The sequence below is a fragment of the Sus scrofa genome, chromosome 9, assembly GCF_054392235.1.
Source record: "Sus scrofa isolate SSC_HxYL_T2T_F1_AM1 chromosome 9, Sscrofa_HxYL_maternal_Yorkshire_Landrace_v2.0, whole genome shotgun sequence".
Classification (NCBI taxonomy): domain Eukaryota; kingdom Metazoa; phylum Chordata; class Mammalia; order Artiodactyla; family Suidae; genus Sus; species Sus scrofa.
The window spans coordinates 33,794,708-33,817,278 of record NC_139391.1 but is presented as its reverse complement, the minus strand read 5'-3'; the positions used below and the strand labels follow the sequence as shown (position 1 = coordinate 33,817,278).

Here is a 22,571-nt window from a genome sequence, read left to right as displayed (position 1 = left end):
CCAGCAACCACGAGTTGCGCAAAGGTAGCAGACACAGCTCAAATCTGGCGATGCTGTGGGTGTGGAATAGGCTTGGATCTGCAGCTCCAATTTGACCCCTAGCCTGAAAACTTTCATATGAGAGGTGCAGCCCTAAAATTTTTTTTTTTTTTTTTGCTATTTCTTGGGCCGCTCCCACAGCATATGGAGGTTCCCAGGCTAGGGGTCCAATTGGAGCTGGAGCCGCCGGCCTACGCCAGAGCCACAGCAACGCGGGATCCGAGCCACGTCTGCAACCTACACCACAGCTCAAGGCAACGCCGGATCCTTAACCCACTGAGCAAGGGCAGGGACCGAACCTGCAACCTCATGGTTCCTAGTTGGATTCGTTAACCACTGCGCCACGACGGGAACTCCCCTAAAAATTTTTAAATTAAAAATTTAGAAATTAAAAATAAATCAAAATAGTCCGAGTAAAAATAGTCAAATGTTTCATTTCTCTACTCTCTATTTCACTATTAAGGACTGTCTTTTCTTTTTGTTTCTTCTAAAAGTCACAATAGCAAACTTTGCATTGGAGTACTTAAGTCTGCATGGATTGTGAAAATGCTGAGCTAAATTAAAGTACTATGTTTTCATGACCCTTCTTTCAGGATCAGATTTATATAATGCCCTTTCTTTCAAACCACTCTCATAGTTAGGAGAAGTTGCAGGTCATAGAAAGTAAGCTACTGAAAAGCAAATAACAAATCAATTTAGCCTACTTAATAACACATAAAACAAAGCACAATAAAAAGCAGATACCTTAAAATGGCTTAAAATAATGATTTGGGCCATGAGTTCCCGTTGTGGCGCAACGGAAACAAATGTGACTAGGAACCATCAGGTTGTGGGTTCGATTCCTGGACTTGCTCAGTGGGTTAAGGATCAGGCATTGCTATGAGCTGTGGTACAGGTCACAGACGTAGCTCGGATCTGGCCTTCCGGTGGCTGTGAGGTAGGCTGGCAGCTGTAGCTCCAATTCGACCCCTAGCCTGGGAAACTCCATATGCCACAGGTGCAGCCCTAAAAAAGAATAAATAAATAAATAAGTAAATAAATAATGATTTGGCCCAAACTTTCCTAAAAGAACAAAAGCCTACCAGAACATTATAATGGTGATTTTTTTTGCCCTTATTCAAAACTAATATTCAAAATTAGTTCTACATACCAGCATACTCTAAAATATGTACCAAAATACACTTGATTCTATGGGAAAACAATGGGTTTTACCCCCAGAAAAAGCAAGAGGTTTCATCATCAAATGGGAAACAACAGGTTGAACAAAGTTAAACAGGCATCTTTATTGCAGGTTTCAGCCCATTCAGTATAGTACCTTACACAGTACATCCCCAACAGAGCTACAGTAATAAAAATGTGAAAATTCTCCAAAATTAGTTGACCAAAGAACTCTTTACTTTTTGGGGCAAGGGGAGAGGCGGGAGAAGCTGGATTATTTCTCATATTTTAGCTTCAGGGGTAGAAAATGACAGAGTTAAATGGCATAAAGTTATAATTATTATGCTCTAGCACCTTTGTTTTTTTATTCTTCCTCCAAAACCAAAATTCAAGGCAAAGGAGAAAAAATTATTCACTCCAGTCTAAGACATCACCACTTTTGGCCTAATTATTCATTGCAAGCAGTATAAGAAAAATAAACAGAATTTCACATTAAGGCCTAAGTTAAAAAGTAACAAGTTTCTAAAAACTAAAACATGGCAAGTTTCCAAAAATACAGATAATAATATGCTGGAAAAGTTGACCTAAACAAAGAAATAACAGTTTTTCTAGACCATCCATTTTAAATACCCATTAGAATAATTAGGTTAACCAATTAAATTACATTCAATATAGCTTAATAAATATTTACTAAATGCTTATTATGTTGGACACCATGAAGAAATTTTCTTCAACTCAAGAAGCTTAAAAATAATAAAATTTTAATAAAATAATAAAAAAATAAAAATAATAAAATTTAATACATGTGTGTTGGGGGTGAGGGGACTTTATATTATATTAACATAAAAGGTAGGAAAACATATGTATTCCAGTTACAAAAAAATTAAGGGAGAGGAAAAGCCTTATTTCAAAATGAGAATATGCAGGTGAGGGAATGGATATGAAAAGCAAAGGGTGGAGAAAAGACACCCCCCTCAATAAGTGGTGCTGGGAAAACTGGATAGCCACATGTAAAAGAATGAAATTAGAACACTTTCTAACACCACACACAAAAATAACCTCGAAATGGATTAAAGATCTAACTATCAGACCAGATATTATAAAACTCTTAGAGGAAAACATAGGCCAAATCTCTGACATAAACCACTGCAATATCTTCTCAGATCCACCTCCTAAAGTAATGACAATAAAAACAAAAATAAACAAACGGGACTTAATTAAATTTAAAAGTTTCTGCACAGCAAAGGAAACCCTAAACAAAACGAAAAGACAATCCACAGAATGGGAGAAAATATTTGCAAACGAAGTGAGTGGCAAGGGATTAATCTCTAAAATTTATGAACACTTTCTGTAGCTCAATACAAAAAAAAAAAAAAAACCAAATCAAAAAAATGGTCAGACGATCTAAACAGACAACTCTCCAAAGAAGACATACAGATGGCCAAAAAACACATGAAAAGATGTTCAACATCATTCATTATTAGAGAAATGCAAATGAAAACCACTATGAGGTACCACCTTACACTGGCCAGAATGGCCATCATCAAAAAGTCTACAAACAATAAACGCTGAAGAGGGTGTGGAGAGAAGGGAAACCTATTACACTGTTGGTGGGAATGTAATTTGGTGCAACCACTATGGAAAACAGTAGGGAGATTCCTCAGAAAACTAAAAATAGAATTACCATTCGATCCAGCAATCCCACTCCTGAGCATCCATCCAGAGAAAAACCATGACTCTCAAAGATACATGCACTCCAATGTTTACTGCAGCAATAGTGAACCAGGACATGGAAACAACCTAAATATCCATTAACAGAGGAGTGGATAAAGAAGATGTGGTACATATACACAATGGAATATTACTCAGCCATTAAAAGGAAAGAAATAATGGCATTTGCAATAACATGGATGGACCTAGAAATTATCATGCTAAGTGAAGTTAGCCAGTGAGACACCAACATCATATGCTATCATTTACATGTGGAATCTAAAAAAAGGACCTAATGAACTTCTTTCCAGGACAGATACTGACTCACAGACTTTGAAAAACTTATGGTTTCCACATGAAACCGGTTGGGAGTGGGAGGATGCACCTGGGGTTTTGGATGGAAACGCTGTAAAATTGATGTTGTGATGACTGTTGTACACCTATAAATGTAACAGAATTCATTGAGTAATTAAAAAAAAAAAATAGGAGGAGTTCCCGTCATGGTGCAGCGGAAACAAATCCGACTAGGAACCATAAGGTTGCAGGTTTGATCCCTGGCCTCATTCAGCAGGTTAAGGATCGGGTCACTGCCGTGAGCTGTGTTGTAGCTCAGATCTGGCGTTGCTGTGGCTCTGGCGTAGGCCAGCAGCTGTAGCTCTGATTAGACCCCTAGTCTGGGAACTTCCATATGCCTCAGGTGGGGCCCTAAAAAGCAAAAATAAATTAATCAATTAATAAATAAATATAAAAAAAATAGGAGCTCTATAAGCATTTGCAGAATGAATTAAAAAAAAAAAAGCAAGAGGAAGGCAGTCAAACTTTCTAACCTTAATGACTTAAAAGCTGATCATCAAAAACCAAAAAAAAAAAATCTAAAAGCAGCAGCAAGTTTGTAGAAAGGAGAGAGGAGTAGAGATACTTAATTCCATCTTGCCCTTTGGATTAATAACATAAGAAAAAAGTTTCTTGTATAGATTTCACTGTTTAATATGCTTATACTTACCACAAACCAGATTTGGAATCAGACAAACCAGACTGAATATCCCTGGACCAATCATCAAATTGTTCTTGTTCATATAGTTTAAACTGGTCTAAGAGATCTTCAGCACTTCGATGGAAAGATCGAAACCCCGACAAGTCAGATAAAAGAGCTTCTGCAATCTTGATAGTATCGTCCACCTTAAAAAGCCAAATTACAAGAATATTTATTATTTAAATTCTAACAAAATTAGCATAAAAGCAACCCCCTTCTCTGGTCTGTAATTCAGAAATTATTTTCCCATTCACCTGTAAACAGTAAAACAGAAGATCTACTAGTGAAGTTAAGAATAGTAAACCCTACTTTGCTTCTAAATTATACAATCTCAGAATAGCAAAACACAGAGGATAACACATACAAGGCATAATTTCAAGGGTAAGTTATGGTAAATTCAGTTGAAAGTCCAAGAATTTAGCAATACTCCTAAACATGTTAAATAATCATTTGAGCCCTTTATTAAATGCTCTGGTTAATAGTACAAATAATAATTAGGCCAATTTGGACGTCAATTAAAGGAGAGAAATGCCTTTCCTCCACAGCTATAAAAGAACATTATAGCATCTTGGAAAGCTGACTGATAAAATTAGGCAGAATATTACCGAAAATAAAACATCAAAAGTATAAACTTGAAGAAGTAGAACTCTGGGAGTTCCCTGGTGGTCTAGTGGTTAGGACTCGGTGCTTTCACCACTGGGTTAAATCCCTGGCCTGGGAACTGAGATCCCACATCAAGCTACTGCACCACAGAGTCAAAAAAAAAAAGAAAAAAATAAGAAATAGAACTCTAAAATGTAGAAGCCTTTATAATACTCTACAGCTGTTGTTCTTAAATATTATTACCAATTAATATTTATTACATGGGAGTTCCTGTCATGGCACAATGGTTAACGAATCCAACTAGGAACCATGAGGTTGCAGGTTCAATCCCTGGCCTTTCTTTGTGGGTTAAGGATCCGGCATTGCCATGAGCTGTGGTGTAGGTCACAAACGCGGCTTGAATCCCGAGTTGCTGTGGCTCTGGCGTAGGCCGGTGGCTACAGCTCCAATTAGACCCCTAGCCTGGGAACCTCCATATGCCGCGGGAGCGGCCCTAGAAAAAGAAAAAAAAAAAAAATGTATTATATGAGCTGAATATAAGACATTGTACCACATACTAATTAGATCAACTTTATTATTATTAAAATAATAGTCCTTTAAATCTATAAACTGCTGCCACTACCTGCGGGAATACCACAATTATCTTTCACTTTTCCTTTAACTTCCTTTCAACCTGGGATTATTTATTTATATAAACATACTTGCCAGTAAACTTTGCACCTACCAAGATTCTGCAATGATACACTTCAAAGAATTTAAAAAATCCAGAGTTCCCATGATGGCTCAGGAGTTAAGAACCTGACTAGTACCCATGAGTATGTGGGTTCAATCCCTGGCTTTGCTCAGTGGGTTAAGGTTCTGGCACTGCCATGAGCTGTGGCATAGGCTGCAGACACAGCTCAGATCTCACCTTGCTGTGTCTGTGGCATAGGCCAGCAGCTATAGCTCTGATTCGACATCTAGCCTGTTAAACTTCCATATGCTGCAAGTACAGCCCTAAAAAGAAAAAAATAAAAACAAAGAATTAAAAAATGCTTTGAAAATTATGCATTTTTCATATTTTTAACATTTTCAGAATTCTACATTTTCACTTGAAAATTAGATGGATATGCCAAGGAAAAGATTTTTTTTTTTAATGTTTTCATTACAGTTCTAGAGTGCTTTCTACATTAATTCAGCAAATTTTACAATTAGTATTCTTCAACTTTTATTAAAACTAGTACCTTTAGTTCCAACTGGCGAACCCAAACTATATTATTGACAACCTCTGAAAGATTTTTGCCAGAAAGTGGTCCAGATGCATCACCAGGAATTCCACGGCATCGATTCTCAAAATCTAATCGAAAATCTATAAAATATAAATCAAATAAATGATTACACACATTCAGCAAAGACTTCCTAAATGCCTTCCATGTACCAAGCGCTATGTCAAATGTTGAGACTATAAAAATAATAAGGTTTAGTCCCTTACCCTCAGGGACCTCACCATGTACCAAATGAGAGGAAATAATCAGTTAATTTAAAATGTTTATCATTTATTACTGACAGTAAATTAATATCAGCATGTATATGTCATAAAATATAATATCTTAATCCCAAATGATATACAAAAAAGAAAAAAGCAACCAACAAAAATACTTTTTATTTTTTTTTTTTTTTTATTTATTTTTTTTTTTTTTGTCTTTTTTGTCTTTTTGTTGTTGTTGTTGTTGTTGCTATTTCTTGGGCCGCTCCCGCGGCATATGGAGGTTCCCAGGCTAGGGGTTGAATCGGAGCTGTAGCCACCGGCCTACGCCAGAGCCACAGCAACATGGGATCCAAGCCGCGTCTGCAACCTACACCACAGCTCACGGCAACGCCGGATCATTAACCCACTGAGCAAGGGCAGGGACCAAACCCGCAACCTCATGGTTCCTAGTCGGATTCGTTAACCACTGCGCCACGACAGAACTCCCAAAAATACTTTTTAAAGCAAACACTATAATCTCTGATAAACTTTTACCTTTAACTGAATCCATAAGTCTTGCCAGTAAAGTTTCTCTTTCTAGCATCAATTCTTTGCTTATAGTTGGACGCTTCACCAACTCTTTATATTTCAGAAATGCTTGAAGAAGCTAACATAAAACAAAATATGTATATGTTCATCTCAAGTAGATCAACTAGGTAAATGATGAATATCTCCTAAAATAGCTTAAGGGAAATATTTAAAGTTAATTATTTCAATATGTTACCTGCTGTGGACTATCCTGAATTTCTGAAATATAATTTTTCAATTTTCCTGCTATTTTTTGTTCCGCAGGTGCAATAATTTTTTCATACTGAGACACTGCAGCTTTCCATAAAGGCTAAAAAAATTAGCATTATTATTAGACTTTAATATTTTAAAAATCTGCTTTTAAAAAGAACAACACAAATGGGAAAGTATACAAAGATATATATTCAACCTCAGTATATGGATTATATTGCACAGGATTCAGGCCAGTAAAAGGTTCAAATACTCGAGCCAGGCATGTGATTTTCTCATCACTGGCAGGTGAAAAATAGATAAGTTTCTCATGAATTGTTCTAACAGCCAAGACCTAAAACATAAAATATTAAGACAACAAATTTATTTAAATCAATAAATCAGCACAATTATGTCTAAAACCTAAAGATACTAGGTAAGAATTTCTTTAAGCTAGGTTTTCTGAAATAAATAATAAAAGTGAAACTATAATCTTGATAATTTTTACTCATCAATAATCAAAGTGATACTCAGATATACTGTATCATCACACCACAATCAATTTGCTCAAATCTAGTGAAAATATATAATATCTGAATATTTTAAAGCTATTGTTTAAAGCTTAAGTAAATTTTTAGAGTCTCTCCTTATTAACATAGTAAAACTTATGATTTTTATTATTCTGTGTTAAACTGCACTTCTAATAATGAAACAATATGTTAACAACTCCATTATGTATAATTTACAAAGAGGAAGAAGACAATTTATTGCATTCTGTATTTAAAATTTCTACCAACAACCTAAAGGTAATCAAAAAGTTAGGTAAATACGCTTATAATCTTCCATTTGAGTTGGAAATATCACTACAAACTCATAATTCATTTTTCTACCAATAAAAAAAATACCAATTTAACAATGCTGTCTACTGAGAAGGCCTAAAATCACTAATATCTAAATAAAATTTACTGTTTCCTCAACCAGACTGTAGTTACTAAACACAATTTTCCACTAAAAAGAACCAGGGTCTTTGGAAAAATGACTAATTCCCAGTATGAAACGGAAAATGTACAAGAGGAGCCAGTACATTTTGAGAGGCCTGAAAAGGAAGTAAAGAAGTTATCAAAGCAATACTAGATTCATGTCACAATGACACAGAGTCAACTTAAAGGCGAACTCACTGTCCAAAGATGGACCAATTTGAGTATAGTAATAATAACTACAATGAGTTGAAACTCATAAAATATAAAAACTCATAAGTTCATAATGATACTACTAAAAAACATTTCATTGACTGCCTCTGGAACTTTCTATGAAAGTAACTTACTGCTCATTAGTCTAAAAAGAGATAAATAAAAAGAAAAAAGTAATTGTCTATGCTGTCACTCCTGTACAAACTACATTACAAGGTAACAAAAAAACTGATGAAGAAAAAGTTTTTCCATCATCACTAAAAAATGCAGAAAGAGCAGCAGAATTAGAAAATCATCATTCTGCAACTCCTCACAATCAATTATTAAGAAAAAGTTGGCGAAAAGCATTATAACAGATGGGTCAGGCTAATCATACATGAGCCCACAGATTAAACTTAAACTCATAAAAAGTGGGAAAACCAGATACCACATGCCTCCTGATATAATATATAAGAACTATATAGCACTGCCTACGAAGCAACCTGGTCCAAGTAAACTAACATTTTTAGTAACTAAAAAAGTTTCTAACAGGATCAAGAGACTTGAACATTGATTAGATATAAATAGTATTAAGAAATTCTTGTTATTTTGTTAGGTTTGCTATTGATACTATAATGTTCTAAAGGTAACAGTGTAAGATTTCTTGGATTGTCTTTAAATAAACACTCCAGCAAAAAAAAGGAAGGCAGGGGAGACAAAGATGCAACGAGAACTAAATGTCAGTGGCTGCTGAAATTGAGTAATGGATATATTGGCAGTTGTTAAACAATTTTACTTTTGCATATGTTTGAAATTTCTCATAATGAAAAAAGTTAAAAACAACAACAACAAAAAATCCCTGAAGAACTATGGTTTCCTTCAGCAAAAAAGGAAAAAGTGAGCTTTGCACACTTCACATATTCTCATTCTGCCTATTCCTTCAAGGTAGATATGTAAGTTCTATACTGAAATTCATAACTTAGGTAAATGAAGCAGCTGTTTCAAATATTTCCACTGAGTACCCCCTACAAAGCTATCCCTGCTTATAAAAGTCTAGAGCTTCCATGCATGGACAAGTGGGTTGATTATCCTTTTTACAACAAAGAACAAAATAAGAAGTTCACAACTTACAAAGTGAACAGCCACACAATAAAGAAAAAGAAAGAAAGTGGAAGCCAACACTTAGTTTGTACCCACTGGACACTTGGTACTGTATCACATGACTGCCATAAATCATCACACGAACTTCACCTTTCTTTTCCTTCTTTTTTATGGCTGCACCTACAGCATATGAAAGTTCCCAGGCTAGGGGTCAAGGCCTACACCACAGTCACAGGAATGCCAGATCAAAGCTGCATCTGCAACCTACACCACAGCTTGCAGCAATGCCAGACCCTTAACCCAGTGAGTGAGGCTAGAGATTGAACCCGCATTGAACCTGCATCCATGGACACTACGTCGGGTTCTTAATTACTGAGCCACAATAGGAACTCCTGAACTCTTACTCTCTCCCAAAAGTTTAATTTATCTCAGATGTGTAGTGCTTATTAATTATAAAATTAATTCTTAAGCAAGTGACAACCTACTTTACATTTAAAAACAAGGATTCAAACAATCAAATCGTACCTCTTCAAGGCGTTTGCCAAGTTTGTCAAGTGTTTCAGGAAAATATTTTTCACTTTTCCAGGGATGAGGAACATAGCGCTGCCACACTTGACCTGTTAGATGACTACAGGCAATCACCCACTGTTCACAAATTGAAATACCAGCATTCAGATTTTCCTTCACAAGATGATAAGGATCATCCCATAATTTCAACATCCCTAACTTTTTCTGAACAAATCTTCCAAATGAACCACCTAATAAAACATAGAACAAAATTTTTAATGAGTAATTATGGAATAGATGCTTATTATAAAATTAAAATAATATACAAATTAGCAAACTAAGGATCTACAAAACATCACATTCACCCCCTTAGACTAGTACTATCCATAACAAATATTTTTCAAAAATACCTAAGCACACACATATTTATTTATATTTTTGCAACTTTTGATATATCATATAAATCTCTGAACTGTGGAAATAGATATTTTTTTAAAGGCTGCAGAGCCCACTGTATGGATATAGCATTTCATAACAAGTTTTCAATTGCTATTTGTTTCTACTCTCATTTTACAAACAATGCTGTAATAAATATCCTTGTATATACACCTTTACATACTTGTCTAATATTTCCTAAGGATAATAATGAGAAAGGTATATATTTTCTGGGTCAAAAATATATGTACTTGTAACATAACAGATAAGCCAAGATATATTAAACTTTTCAGTTTATTACAAAATAAAGTCTAAATTAATACATGAAAAGGGACTAAAAATCTATGTTCATTTAGTTGTATAAATGGTCAAAGAATGACACTATTATTTAAATTAACCAACTATGTACAAATATCTACTTAAATAATCATATATATTTTGTTCTAAGAGCTACTTTAAGCAACAATTATTACATTAAGGAATATTTTAGCTAAGGATGTAAAAGAAAAAAGAGAAAACAAAATAAGGCAGGCTTCCCAAATTTCAAAAGTTTATTCTTACTAGTACCTATAATATCTAAGAGATGTAACATTCGTGACTCAGGATAATGGTCATGCTCTGTTTGTCTCCACACATCATCTACAACATCCCGAGTGGTCTCCACCAAGTCAGCCACTTCCAATAAGGAGAGACCATCCAAGTTATAAAACTCCTAAAACCAAAATACACTCATTTTAAACATAATCATATTTATACCTTAAGCAATACAGTCAAAATGTTCAGATTTATGCAAATGCTATATAATAATAATAATCTAATAATCTGCCATATTACTTTCTCCTCTTTTTCTACTAAATAATATATTACTTCTTGGGCGTTCCCATCGTGGCGCAGTGGTTAATGAATCTGCCTAGGAACCATGAGGTTGCGGGTTCAATCCCTGCCCTTGCTCAGTGGGTTAACGATCCGGCGTTGCTGTGAGCTGTGGTGTAGGTTGCAGATGCAGCTCGGATCCCGTGTTGCTGTGGCTCTGGTGTAGGCCAGCGGCTACAGCCTCCGATTAGACCTCTAGCCTGGGAACCTCCATATGCTGCAGATGCAGCCCTAGAAAAGAAAAAACACACACACAAAAAAAAAATTTTAAATAAATAAATAATATTACTTCTTTACCCAAATACCCTATATATTCCTTTACAAACAAATTTCATGAAAGCTAAGAGAAAAAAATACAAATTGTATAAACTCTATAAATTTATTTTTAACCTTGGCCCAATTTGCTTTAAATTTGAATTCATTTATTTTAATGACCCAAAAGAGGTGACCTTAACACCATATACACACTATTCATTTCACTTCAGAGATCTATACATTTATTTACTGGGTTGAACAATATTACTAATAATACAAACATAGTGCAAGGTATATTATTCTACATTTCATCACTGTTACAAAAAAAAGTTTAAAACCATTTAATACTTCATTCAGGAGTTCCCTTAGTGGCTCAGCAGTTAACAAAACCCAACTAGGATCCATGAGGTTGCAGATTCGATCCCTGGCTTCTCTCAGTGTAAGGATCTGGCATTGCTGTAGCTGTGGTGTAGGCCGTCAGCTGTAGCTTCGACTGGACCCCTAGCCTGGGAATTTCCATATGCCATGAGTGTGGCCCTAAAAAGCAAAAACAAACAAACAAAAAATACTTCATTCAAATGATATTAATGAAATGATATCGAAAATGAAGATAAATTACATATATTTGGAAAAGAATAAATTTGTGTACAAAAACACATAAAATGGTCACCTATTTAACCTCTCTATAGATACACCAAGGAATAAACAAATAAGTATCAAACTAAGACTTTTTTATATTTCAGGTTCCTTCAAAATGCTAATTTGAATAAAGTCAATATTCTTTCCAAAGAACATCTAACCTCCACTTGGATAAACCTCTGATAGAATTAGGTTTCTGTTTTTTCCCTATGTACCTGCAAAAAAGTAATTACGTCTTTGAGGAAAATATTTACTAGTGATTAGAATTTAATTTTTTTAAAAGTTTGGACTTCTAAGTTATACTCATGTTAAACACACATAGGTAAACCCTGCTACATCTGAAGAACATATTTTGTCTAGAACCATCAAGTAATGATTTTAAAACAGAGATAAATCTAATAAAAGCTGAAAGCAAAAGTACTTCTACCAAAGGCCTGATGCATATATCTACATATGAATCACATACTCTTGCAATTGTTTCAAATAATTCTTTAAAATAATTGGCTCTTTCTTTACTGATCTGTTTGTTTCCACGATGAGCTTGCTCTATCCAAAACTGGAACTCATCACTTGGTGTAAGAATACCTGAAAAAGTGAAAAGGAAAAAAAAGAAATATCAATTATTATCATGGTGATCATTTTTAAATGTAAAGAAATACTGAATCACTATGTTGTGCTTCAGGAATTACCAAAGTTTTGTAGGTCAATTACACTTCAAAATCAAACACACATACAAGCACACTCATGGAAAAAGAGATCAGATTGCTGGTTACCAGAGAAGGTGGGTTAGGGAGAGGAGGAATTAGATGAAGGTGGTCAAAAGGTACAAACTACCAGTTCTAAAAGTACTAAGGATGTAATGTGTAACACATAAATATAATTAACACTACTTTATACTATATATAAAAGTTCTTGGGAGTTCCCGTCATGGCGCAGTGGTTAACTAATCTGACTAGGAACCATGAGGTTGCAGGTTCGATCCGTGGCCTTGCTCAATGGGTTGAGGATCCGGCGTTGCCGTGAGCTGTGGTGTAGGTTGCAGACACGGCTTGGATCCTGCGTTGCTGTGGCCATGGTGTAGGCCGGCGGCGGTGGCGGCTACAGCTCCAATTAGACCCCTAGCCTGGGAGCAGCCCTAGAAAAGGCAAAAATAAATAAATAAAAATAAATTAAAAATAAAAATAAAATAAAAGTTCTTAAGGGAATAAATCCTAAGACTTCTCAGCATAAGGAAAAAATGTGTTCCTATTTCTTTAATTTTGTTTCTGTGTGAGATGAAGGATGTTTACTAAACTTACTGTGGTAATCATTTCACGATACATGTAAGTCAAATCACTATGCTGCCCACCTTAAACTTATACAGTGCTGTCTGTCAATTACCTCAATAAAACTAGAAGAAAAACATGAAAAAGAAAAAAGATCAATTGAAAATAAAAAGCCAGAAAGTTACTAGTTTCTTTTGATAATCTTGCATACTTCTGTATTCTTGAAGATGTACAATGTCTATGAAAAAAAGCTTTTATTTACATCCACTAGAAACAAAAATAGCATCAAATTTACACTGTTTTATTCATGCATCAATGGAAAGATCATCCAGACAGAAAGTCAATAAAGAAACAACTGCTTTAAACAACACATTAAACCAAATAAACAGAAGATTCTACCCACAAACAGCAGAATATACATCTATTTCAAATGTACATGGTAAATTCTCCAGGACATGCTAGACCACAAAATAAACTCAGTAAATTTAAGAAAAATGAAATTATATCAAGCATCCTTTCCGACCACAATGCTCTGAGATCAGAAATCAACTAGAAGAAAAAAACTGCAAAGAACACAAACACATGGAAGTTAAATAGCATGCTACTAATGACCAATGGATTATAAAAGAAAATCAAAAAACACCTGAAGACAACTTAAAATAAAAGCACAACAATCTAAAATCTGTGGGATGCAGCAAAACAGTTCTAAGAGGATATTTTACAGTGACACAAGCCTAATTCACAAATAAGAAAAATCTCAAAACAACCTAACCTTATACCTCAAGGAACTAGGAAAAGAAGAACAAGAAGCCCCAAAGTTATAGAAGGAAAGAAATTATAAAGATCAGAGAAGAAATAAATGAAACAGAGACTAAAAAAAAATAGAAAAAAATCAACGAAACTAAGAGTTTGTTCCCTGAAAAGATAAATACCATTTTGCCACACTCAACAAAAAAAAAAAAAGAGAGGCCAAACAATAAAATCAGAAATGAAAAAGAAGTTATAACCTTTTAATATCTTTTTTTTTCTTTTACTTTTCTTTTTTTTTTTTTTTGTCTTTTTGCTATTTCTTGGGCTGCTCCCGCAGCATATGGAGGTTCCCAGGCTAGGGGTCCAATTGGAGCTGTAGCCACTGGCCGGATCGTCAACCCACTGAGCAAGGGCAGGGACTGAACCCGCAACTTCATGGTTCCTAGTCGGATTCGTTAACCACTGCATCACGACGGGAACTCCCCTTTTAATATCTTATACTTTGTATTTCTGTGGTTGTGTTGTGTTCCACATTAATTCAAAGTATAAGATATTATAAAGAACAACTATACACCAATAAAATGGACAATCTAGAAGAAAGTAACGAATTCCTAGAAATGTACAATCTTCCAAGACTGAATCAGTAAGAAATAGAAAACATGAACAGACTAATAACCAGTCATGAAATCAAACCAGTAAAAAACAACTCCCATAAAACAAAAGTCCAGGACATGATGGCTTTACATCACATCACATGGTTTAGTGAATGCTACCAGATGTTTGGAGAAGAGATAAAATCTATCATTTTCAAATTATTCCAAAAAACTGCAGAGGAATAAATGCTTCTGTACTCATACCACCATCACGTGAGATTTCTCCCAGAGGTGCAAGGATGATTCAATATCCACAATCAATCAATGTGATATAGCACATTAAAAAATTGAATAAAAATATGATCATCTCAATAGCGATAAAGAAAATGTCTTAACAAAAATCACATCTGGCATCCATTTATGATAAAAACTCTGAACAACAAAGTGGGTGTAGAGGGAACATACCTCAACATAATCAAGGACACATATGACAAAAACTAAAAAAAAAAAAAAAAAAAAAAAACAAGGTTCTTTGTGGAGCAGTTGGTAAAACATGACCAGAGGCTCATAGGACCCCAAAAGCAATATTTCAGTATTTGCTAATTCAGTGTTCCCAGTGACTTTATAGAACATAACTATCACAAATAATGAGAATCAACTACATTTTCAATTTCCATGAACTGCATACTGTTAAATACTACATTTCCCTCTTCTTAAATCCACATATAAATCTATTCATTTAAAAGCAGTTTAAGGAGTTCCCGTCATGGCTCAGAGGTTAACAAACCCAACTAGCATCCATGAGGATGCGGGTTCGATCCCTGGCCATGGCTCAGAGGTTAACAAACCCAACTAGCATCCATGAGGATGCGGGTTCGATCCCTGGCCACACTCAGTGGGTTAAGGATCTGGTGCTGCCGGGAGCTGTGGTGTAGGTCCAGACCCAGCTCGGATCCCATGTTGCTGTGGCTGTGGTGTAGGACAGCAGCTACAGCCCCGATTGTACCCCTAGCCCAGGAATCTCCATGTGCCTGTGGGTGCAACCCTAAAAAAAGACAAAAAGACTAAATAAATAAATACATACATACATAAAAGCAGCTTAAGTTCAGAGAAGATCCAAAGTGTAGAAAGAAGAAATCTTTGAAAAAATACATTAATTTACTAATGCACTAAAAAGGCAACTGTTTTGACTTTCTTTGATAAAACTATGGTTAAATACCTCTGGTGTCATCTTCCTTAAATTTCAGTTTTGGTAAGTTAGTGTCTGATCTTCGTAGAACTATACCCAATCCAGCTTCTAGTTCACTCAAAAGATTCTGAAGTTTGGGATCAAAGTTTCTGCTCCATTCATGATCCTAAATAAAAACAGACAAGAGCATAACAATCAAAATCTTGCCAAAGTGGCTTCCTAAAAATACTGTCAAAAGAATCAAGTCCAAATATTTCTGTTTTACTCAAAGCCTAACACTATCCCTATCTCATAAAGGAGGAAAAAGTCCTCTCAACAGTCAAAACTCATTTACTACAGTAGTGTAAGAGCTGATGCAGACTGCATTTTTTATCTTTCTCCAGTTTCTCTATTTGTCAACAAAGCTCATATTTTAAAATGTTTTAATTACAAAGAAAAAACATTTTAATTTAAAAACTAAAATATTAATGATATTAACAGTAAATTAAAAAATAAATATTTATGTTGCATGTATGAAAACATTAACCCAGATACTTAGGTTAAAAAAACAACCACCGGGAGTTCCCGTCGTGGCGCAGTGGTTAACGAATCCGACTAGGAACCATGAGGTTGCGGGTTCGGTACCTGCCCTTGCTCAGTGGGTTAACGATCTGGCGTTGCCGTGAGCTGTGGTGTAGGTTGCAGACGCTGCTCCTCGGATCCCGCGTTGCTGTGGCTCTGGCGTAGGCCAGTGGCTACAGCTCCGATTGGACCCCTAGCCTGGGAACCTCCATATGCCGTGGGAGCGGCCCAAAGAAATAGCAAAAAGACAAAAAAAAAAAAAAAAAAAAAAAAAAACAACCACCGGACGAGCTATTTTCATTTACTCACCTTTAACAACATTGGTGCAAATATTTGCCGTACTGCTTGGTAAAGGGAGTTTATAGGTGATTCTAACATAGATGAAACAAGAATATTATTATGTAGATTTTGATCAGTAATTACTTCAGGTCGCAGCTTGAAAAACACCAGCACTTTATCTTTTGTGTCAGCAAAATCAATCTAAAGTGATAAAAAAATGATTTTAATGTTGTTTTCATAAAATTAATATTAAAATATATTTCCCTGAAATGCTGTATCACTGAAATTTTACCTCTTAGAAAACGTATACTTTAGAAATAATTACAATATATTACAACCAATCTGTTTTTGCTCCTTAAGAATACTTTGGTTTTAAAAATGTATCCCCATTTATATGTGATTGTATCATAAAGCTACTTTTATAAGTGATTTATAAACATAAAGCCCACTATATACATATTGTTGACATACACTGCTAACTATTCCACTCCAGCCAGATTCAGTAATACTACAGATCAAAGCTGTGTGCCCCAGGTACACACTGATGAGTAGTATACTTCTCCGCTCTATTCCAGAAAGTCTATAAAAAGGATATTAATTACCCTCTTACTTGACGCTAAGCTCTACATAAACTCAAAAGTATCAAAACAGGGAATTCCCTTGTGGTGCAGCAGGTTAAGGATCTGGCATTGTCACCGCAGTAGCTCAGGTCGCTGCTGTGGAATGGGTTCCATCCCTGGCCTGGGAACCTCCAGATGCCTCAGGTGTAGCCAGAATCAAAAAAAAAACTACCAAAACAACCTTAGGTTGTCTGTCCCCTAAAATCATCTTTACCTGAACCAATCTTTTTTTTTCCTTAAAGTATTGAGCATCAAACTTACTTACTAAATTGTCACAGAATCAGATTATTTAAAATCAGAATTGTTTAAGCTAAATTAGAATTCATTCACCACAAAGCAATCATGTTTAAAATAGGTCAGTTCATAGCAACTAGTTCATTGGCTGAAAAGTATAGCACCCAAAAGAAGTATCTGCATTATATATATATTTTCACAAAATTGTTTTCATTCCTTTTTTCCAAGAAGTCTATCTGGTAAAAAGCTTTCAAACAAGTTCACTGCTATGCATGAAAACCACCTTAAAGATGAGTGAGCTTTCATGATACTTTTCTTTTTCCTAACCATTTCATGTATTTTTTTAACCACTAGGAAGGAGCCAGCATTTAGTCGGTGTTGCTGCTTTTCTCAATTCTCATTTTCACACATTAGAATTCTATTGCTAGAATGATCATTTTATTCCAATTACAAGCAAGTGAGAATAGCAAGCTGCAGATGAGATTGGAAAAATTCACTCTTTAGTAATTAAATAATATATGCCCTTGTACTTTCCTTCTCCCACCTATCTGAAGAAAGAAAATTTAGAAAATTATATATTTTAACATTATACTTTGAAAAGAACAACTATAGTCACTGGCCAAGGTGCCTTGGGGCATCAGGCAGGACAGTGAACTTTGCCTAGCCAAAGTCAGTTAAAGCAAAGGATCAGTTAGCTACAGCCGCTAATCTTTCCCTGAAAAAAAGAAAACTGAGAATCAGCACTCCTGGCTGTATCTCCTCCCAGTCTTCCTATCATTAGCAACTACTATTTCCCCTTAGCTGACTATAATTTGATAACTATTAAGGTGTAGTTATTCTTTTTTAAGGTTGGAAAATACCTCCATCATCTACTGGGATGGATCAGGAATCAGCATACTACATCCTTCTGCCTGTTTTTGTACAGGCCACGAATTAAAACTTGTTTCTACATTTTTTGAAAAATCAAAATAATTTATTTCATGATATGAAATTCAAATATCAGTGTCCATAAATAAAGTTTTGTTAGAATACAGCCACAATTATTCATTTACATATTGTCTATGGCTGCCTTATAGTAATGGCAGAGATGAAACTGTGGCAGAGACCCTATGGCCTTCGAAGTCAAAAATATTTAATATCAGGCCCATTATAGAAAAAATCGTCAGCCTTTATCCTAAAGCATAAACCAGATCACACATCTCTTCAAGACTATCAACAAGTTCCTATTTCAACCTAGATGGTGTACAAGGTCCTAAATTATCAGCTGATGCTATAAACTTCCACACTCTTTGGTCATTCATTAAACTTAAGAGATGACTCAGGATTTTTTTTTTTTCTTGCCCTTTGACCCAGCTCAAGGCCTTGGTACTTTTTTCTTTTACTTAGAAAACTCTTTTTTTTTTTTTTTTTTTTCTTTTTGCCATTTCTTGGGCTGCTCCTGCGGCATATGGAGGTTCCCTGGCTAGGGGTCGAATCAGAGCTGTAGCTGCCAGCCTACGCCAGAGCCACAGCAACGAGGGATCTGAGCCACATCTGCAATCCATACCACAGCTCACGGCAACGCTGGATCCTTAACCCACTGAGCAAGAGCAGGTATCGAACCTGCAAGCTCATGGTTCCTAGTCAGATTCGTAAACCACTGCGCCATTGACAGGAACTCCAGAAAACTCTTTTTCTAAGTCTGCCTACCACTCATCATTCAACTCTCCCTTCAAAGGTCATTAATTAACACGGACATTCCCTCCCTCTCTATTTTAATGCAGTTCTCCACCTCCATCACTGACATTACTCCATTTTTAGTAATAGCACTATCAAAACCCAAAATTATGTTATATTATATATCTGTGTGCCTGTGTTTAGCCTATTTTTGTCCATTTTAATGTTACTCCTTGAAGATAAACTCTGATGTATTTGTGGCTTATTCCTAGCACCTAGGACAATTGTCAGATTCACAGAATGTCCTCAGGTAATATTTATTAATTTGTTAAAGATGCTGACTTTCAAATATCTTAAGTACAACTTAGAACATAACAAAAAATTTTCAAATATGACTAAAAATCATATGTGATGTATGACTAAAAGTAAAATACACTGTTGGACTCTACTAGCTTAACTATTCACTTTAAAAAGTTAGAACTTCGATTTTCATTACTCAACCCAAGATATATTTTCATAAATCCAAACCCCTCCTTATCTTGTTTCCCATTACACTCTATCTAAACTTTGAGTGGCACTTACAACAATGTGCCCCGATGTTACATGTCATCCTAGGCCACTGGAATGAGGCTCAAAAGGCGAAGCAGAGGGTCCTATTCTGAACTATACTACCTATTAGAGAAGTGGAGTAGTTAACACTTAGGGTATAATCTTTGTGCCTTATTTTTTTCAGCCATAAAATGGAATAGTGTTATGACTACTAAATAAACCAAAAACACAAAAATGCTTAGAACAGTGCCTGATGGTGTAAAGGGAAAATAAATCTTGGCTGTGATTTTCCTTCCTTTTTATATCCTTGTAAACACACCAAACCTAGCAAAGTGCCTTGCATATAGAGTTCAAAATAAGTCGGTTGAATAGAACTGAATTAAATCAGAAACTAAAGATTCAAAAGAGGGCGAATGATTCAGTCATCCTACAGAAATGCATTCAATGCTTGCTGTGTGTTAAATACTCTGTTGGACCTAGGGATGTGCATGAACACAAGATAAGGAGATTTAAAAACATATGACTATGATTTGTTAACTTTCATCCATTTACTCAGCCACCTTAACGTGTGGGGCAATTTTTTTCTGTGTATTACTCTGAGAGAGAGACTGTGTCTGTGTGTGTGTGTGTGTGTGTGTGTGTGTGTGTGTGTGTCCTGGTTGCAAATTTGATCATTTCTTGTGTGTGTGTGTGAGAGAGAGAGAGAAAAAGAGACTGTGTGTGTGTGTGTGTGTGTGTGTGTGTCTTCCTGGTTGCAAATCATTTCTTAGCCCTGCCGGTGGGAGCAGCAGTGTGATAAATAAATCAATACATCACGTACAACAAAAAGAATTTAAACTTTCTATCTTATTTCGTTAAAGATTTGAATTCCTACCTAATCTCTCACTCGAGTAATCTTAAACTCAGTATATAATCCAAAAAAAAATCCACTAGAGTTTGCCCTAAAGATGAAAAAACAGGAGAAAGAGAAAATGTTTAAATAAATAAAAAAGGTAAATGTTTTCTTTTTAGTTATAACCTATCTGTAATCTTCAAAAAGAAAAGAAAAGAAAAACTGGAAAGAATATAGAGTTTTTCTCTTCAGGTGTGTGGACAGGGAACTTCCTTTGGTCAAGAGGGATGCAAGCTTGGAAACTACATGCTGAAGCACGAGGCCAGAACAGCTCATCAGGCGGAGGCAGCTTTGGGCTCTCTAGGAGGATTCGACGTGAAAGGCTAAGAGGGACCCAACATCCCTCTTGCTGAGCCCGGGGATGTCAAGGGAGGTCAGGGCAGGGGTGAAGGGAATCATACATACCACGTTGGAAAAGGAGATTCCGCCGTCGGATCGCTGCACTCTGAGGAGCATCTGGTTCCCGTCATCCAAGAAGTTGTTGATTTCAGGACAGTTGTACAGTAGAGTATGGTCCCAGGATTCCGACATCAGTCCAAAGTAATTCTGGGTAGTAGTGAAGATGAAAAGCTTCCGAACGTCCCCAGTTCCGCCCGCCATGATTTTGGAGAAGGGGCGAGGGAAGAGAGGGCGGGAATGAGAGAAGAAGGAAGAACAGTCCGGTGGGAAGTGAAGGGAAGAACTGAGCTCTGCTCAAACCCAGAGCTCAGCAGTGGGCCTGCAGCGCCTCACCGTTGCCAGGCGCGGTCGCTATGGCGACGGAGCACTACGGCGGCCCGCTGTGGGCGTTACCTCCTCGGGCAAGCGCACGCAAAGCTCTCGGAGTTGATCGACCACCTCAGAGCTCCTTAGCTGCTCGCCGTGGTCATCGATTGGAAAGATCTGGGCAAGTTTGTTGCAAAATCTGCCTTTAAAGCGTTCTAATAACTTCTCATAACGCGTAAGTGGAAGAGATACTTCTAGACTTCAAGTGCATCAGTATGACCTGGATTTAGGATGGCTGGGGTTCTAGTGATCCCTCTTCAACTGCTTTAGCAAACAATTCTGGCAGCGTCAAGTTCCACATCTGTAAATGAAGAAATACTATCTAGGCTGTAATGAGGATTTTAAGAGATTACCATTTAAACATTGCTTTTTAAAGAGGCTGATAAAAAATAGGAGTTCAATACAACGTTAATTTGCTTCTTCAATCTTACTCCGCTCATGTCTGTGTTAACTTCCCACCATTTTAATTTTGTTACCTATTACTAATTTTAGAAAAATTTAACCACCATCTTTTCACCAAAATCATTACTGGAACACACAGCCATATTTGTAAAATAACCAAAACTGGCAATGATGCCTGTCAATTTGTTTTATAACGAGCACAACCAAATACAAAAGTGAAAACATTTTCTACCCCATGGTATCATGACAAGGTATTAAACTCCTGGTCACTTATTCTCATATTCATCAAAGCCTTTCTGAATTCAATAATTATCTTCTAAAAAATATTTATCACATGCTGCTATATGCCAAGTAATGAACTAGGCCCTGGAGACATAGTCTCTGCCTTCATAGGATTGTTAGTCTAAGTAGTCATCATCTCAGCCCTGATTTGAGCCATTATCCTCAGAAACATTAAACACAGGCCGAGTTTTTTAAAATTTGTACTCAATAATAACAATTTCTTCCTAAAACTGTATTCTTTTAAAATTAGAAAGAGGGTCTTTTTATCTGCTGAGTATCTTAAGATTGGGGAATGGAAACAAAAAAAGCAGAAGTGCTCTAAGTTATAAAGAGAAATGAATTACAATTTTTACAAAATAGGAGTTCCTGTTGTGGCTGAGCAGAAACAAATCTGACTAGCATCCATGAGGAGGCAGGTTTGATCCCTGGCCTTGCTCAGTGGGTTAAGGATCCAGTGTTGCCATGAGCTGTGGTGTAGTTCACAGACACGGATTAGATCTGGCATGGCTGTGGCATAGACCAGTAGCTGCAGCTCCCATTCCACCCTAGCCTGGGAACCTCCATATGCCACAAGTGCGGCCCTAAAAAGACCCAAAAAAAGAAAAATTCTTACAAAATAATCCAAAAGTCGGGAGAGGAGTCAGTGAAGTAGAATGCTGATAACTGGTTGGGAAAGAATCCAAATAGGAACCCGGGGTGACTAGGTAGCCAAAAAGGATTTTGAAAGTAAAAATGTTTTAATATGGATACAGAGACTCTTGCTCTGCATTGGGCATTGTGACCCTTCC

General features: G+C 36.1%; 1 protein-coding gene across 12 annotated transcripts in view; it reads right to left on the bottom strand.

Annotated features, from left to right (window-relative positions):
* Positions 1-21,064, bottom strand: part of DYNC2H1 (dynein cytoplasmic 2 heavy chain 1) — a 364,937-nt gene extending 343,873 nt beyond the window's left edge. For 9 of the 12 annotated variants that reach the window (XR_014815142.1, XM_084975882.1, XM_084975883.1 and 6 more), the window contains exons 1-11: positions 20,740-21,064; positions 16,414-16,584; positions 15,574-15,709; positions 12,213-12,331; positions 10,547-10,691; positions 9,563-9,795; positions 6,988-7,122; positions 6,775-6,888; positions 6,546-6,657; positions 5,767-5,891; positions 3,911-4,086 (exon numbers count right to left, since the gene is read on the bottom strand). Coding sequence is in view for 9 of the 12 variants with exons in the window: in XM_084975882.1 (XP_084832008.1) it covers positions 3,911-4,086; positions 5,767-5,891; positions 6,546-6,657; positions 6,775-6,888; positions 6,988-7,122; positions 9,563-9,795; positions 10,547-10,691; positions 12,213-12,331; positions 15,574-15,709; positions 16,414-16,584; positions 20,740-20,934 (1,661 nt within the window). In the remaining 3 variants the exon portion in view is untranslated. The remainder of the gene's footprint in view (positions 1-3,910; positions 4,087-5,766; positions 5,892-6,545; positions 6,658-6,774; positions 6,889-6,987; positions 7,123-9,562; positions 9,796-10,546; positions 10,692-12,212; positions 12,332-15,573; positions 15,710-16,413; positions 16,585-20,739) is intronic. The other 3 variants (XM_084975886.1, XM_084975887.1, XM_084975889.1) reach the window with 1 other exon arrangement.
* Positions 21,065-22,571: the final 1,507 nt, after the last annotated feature.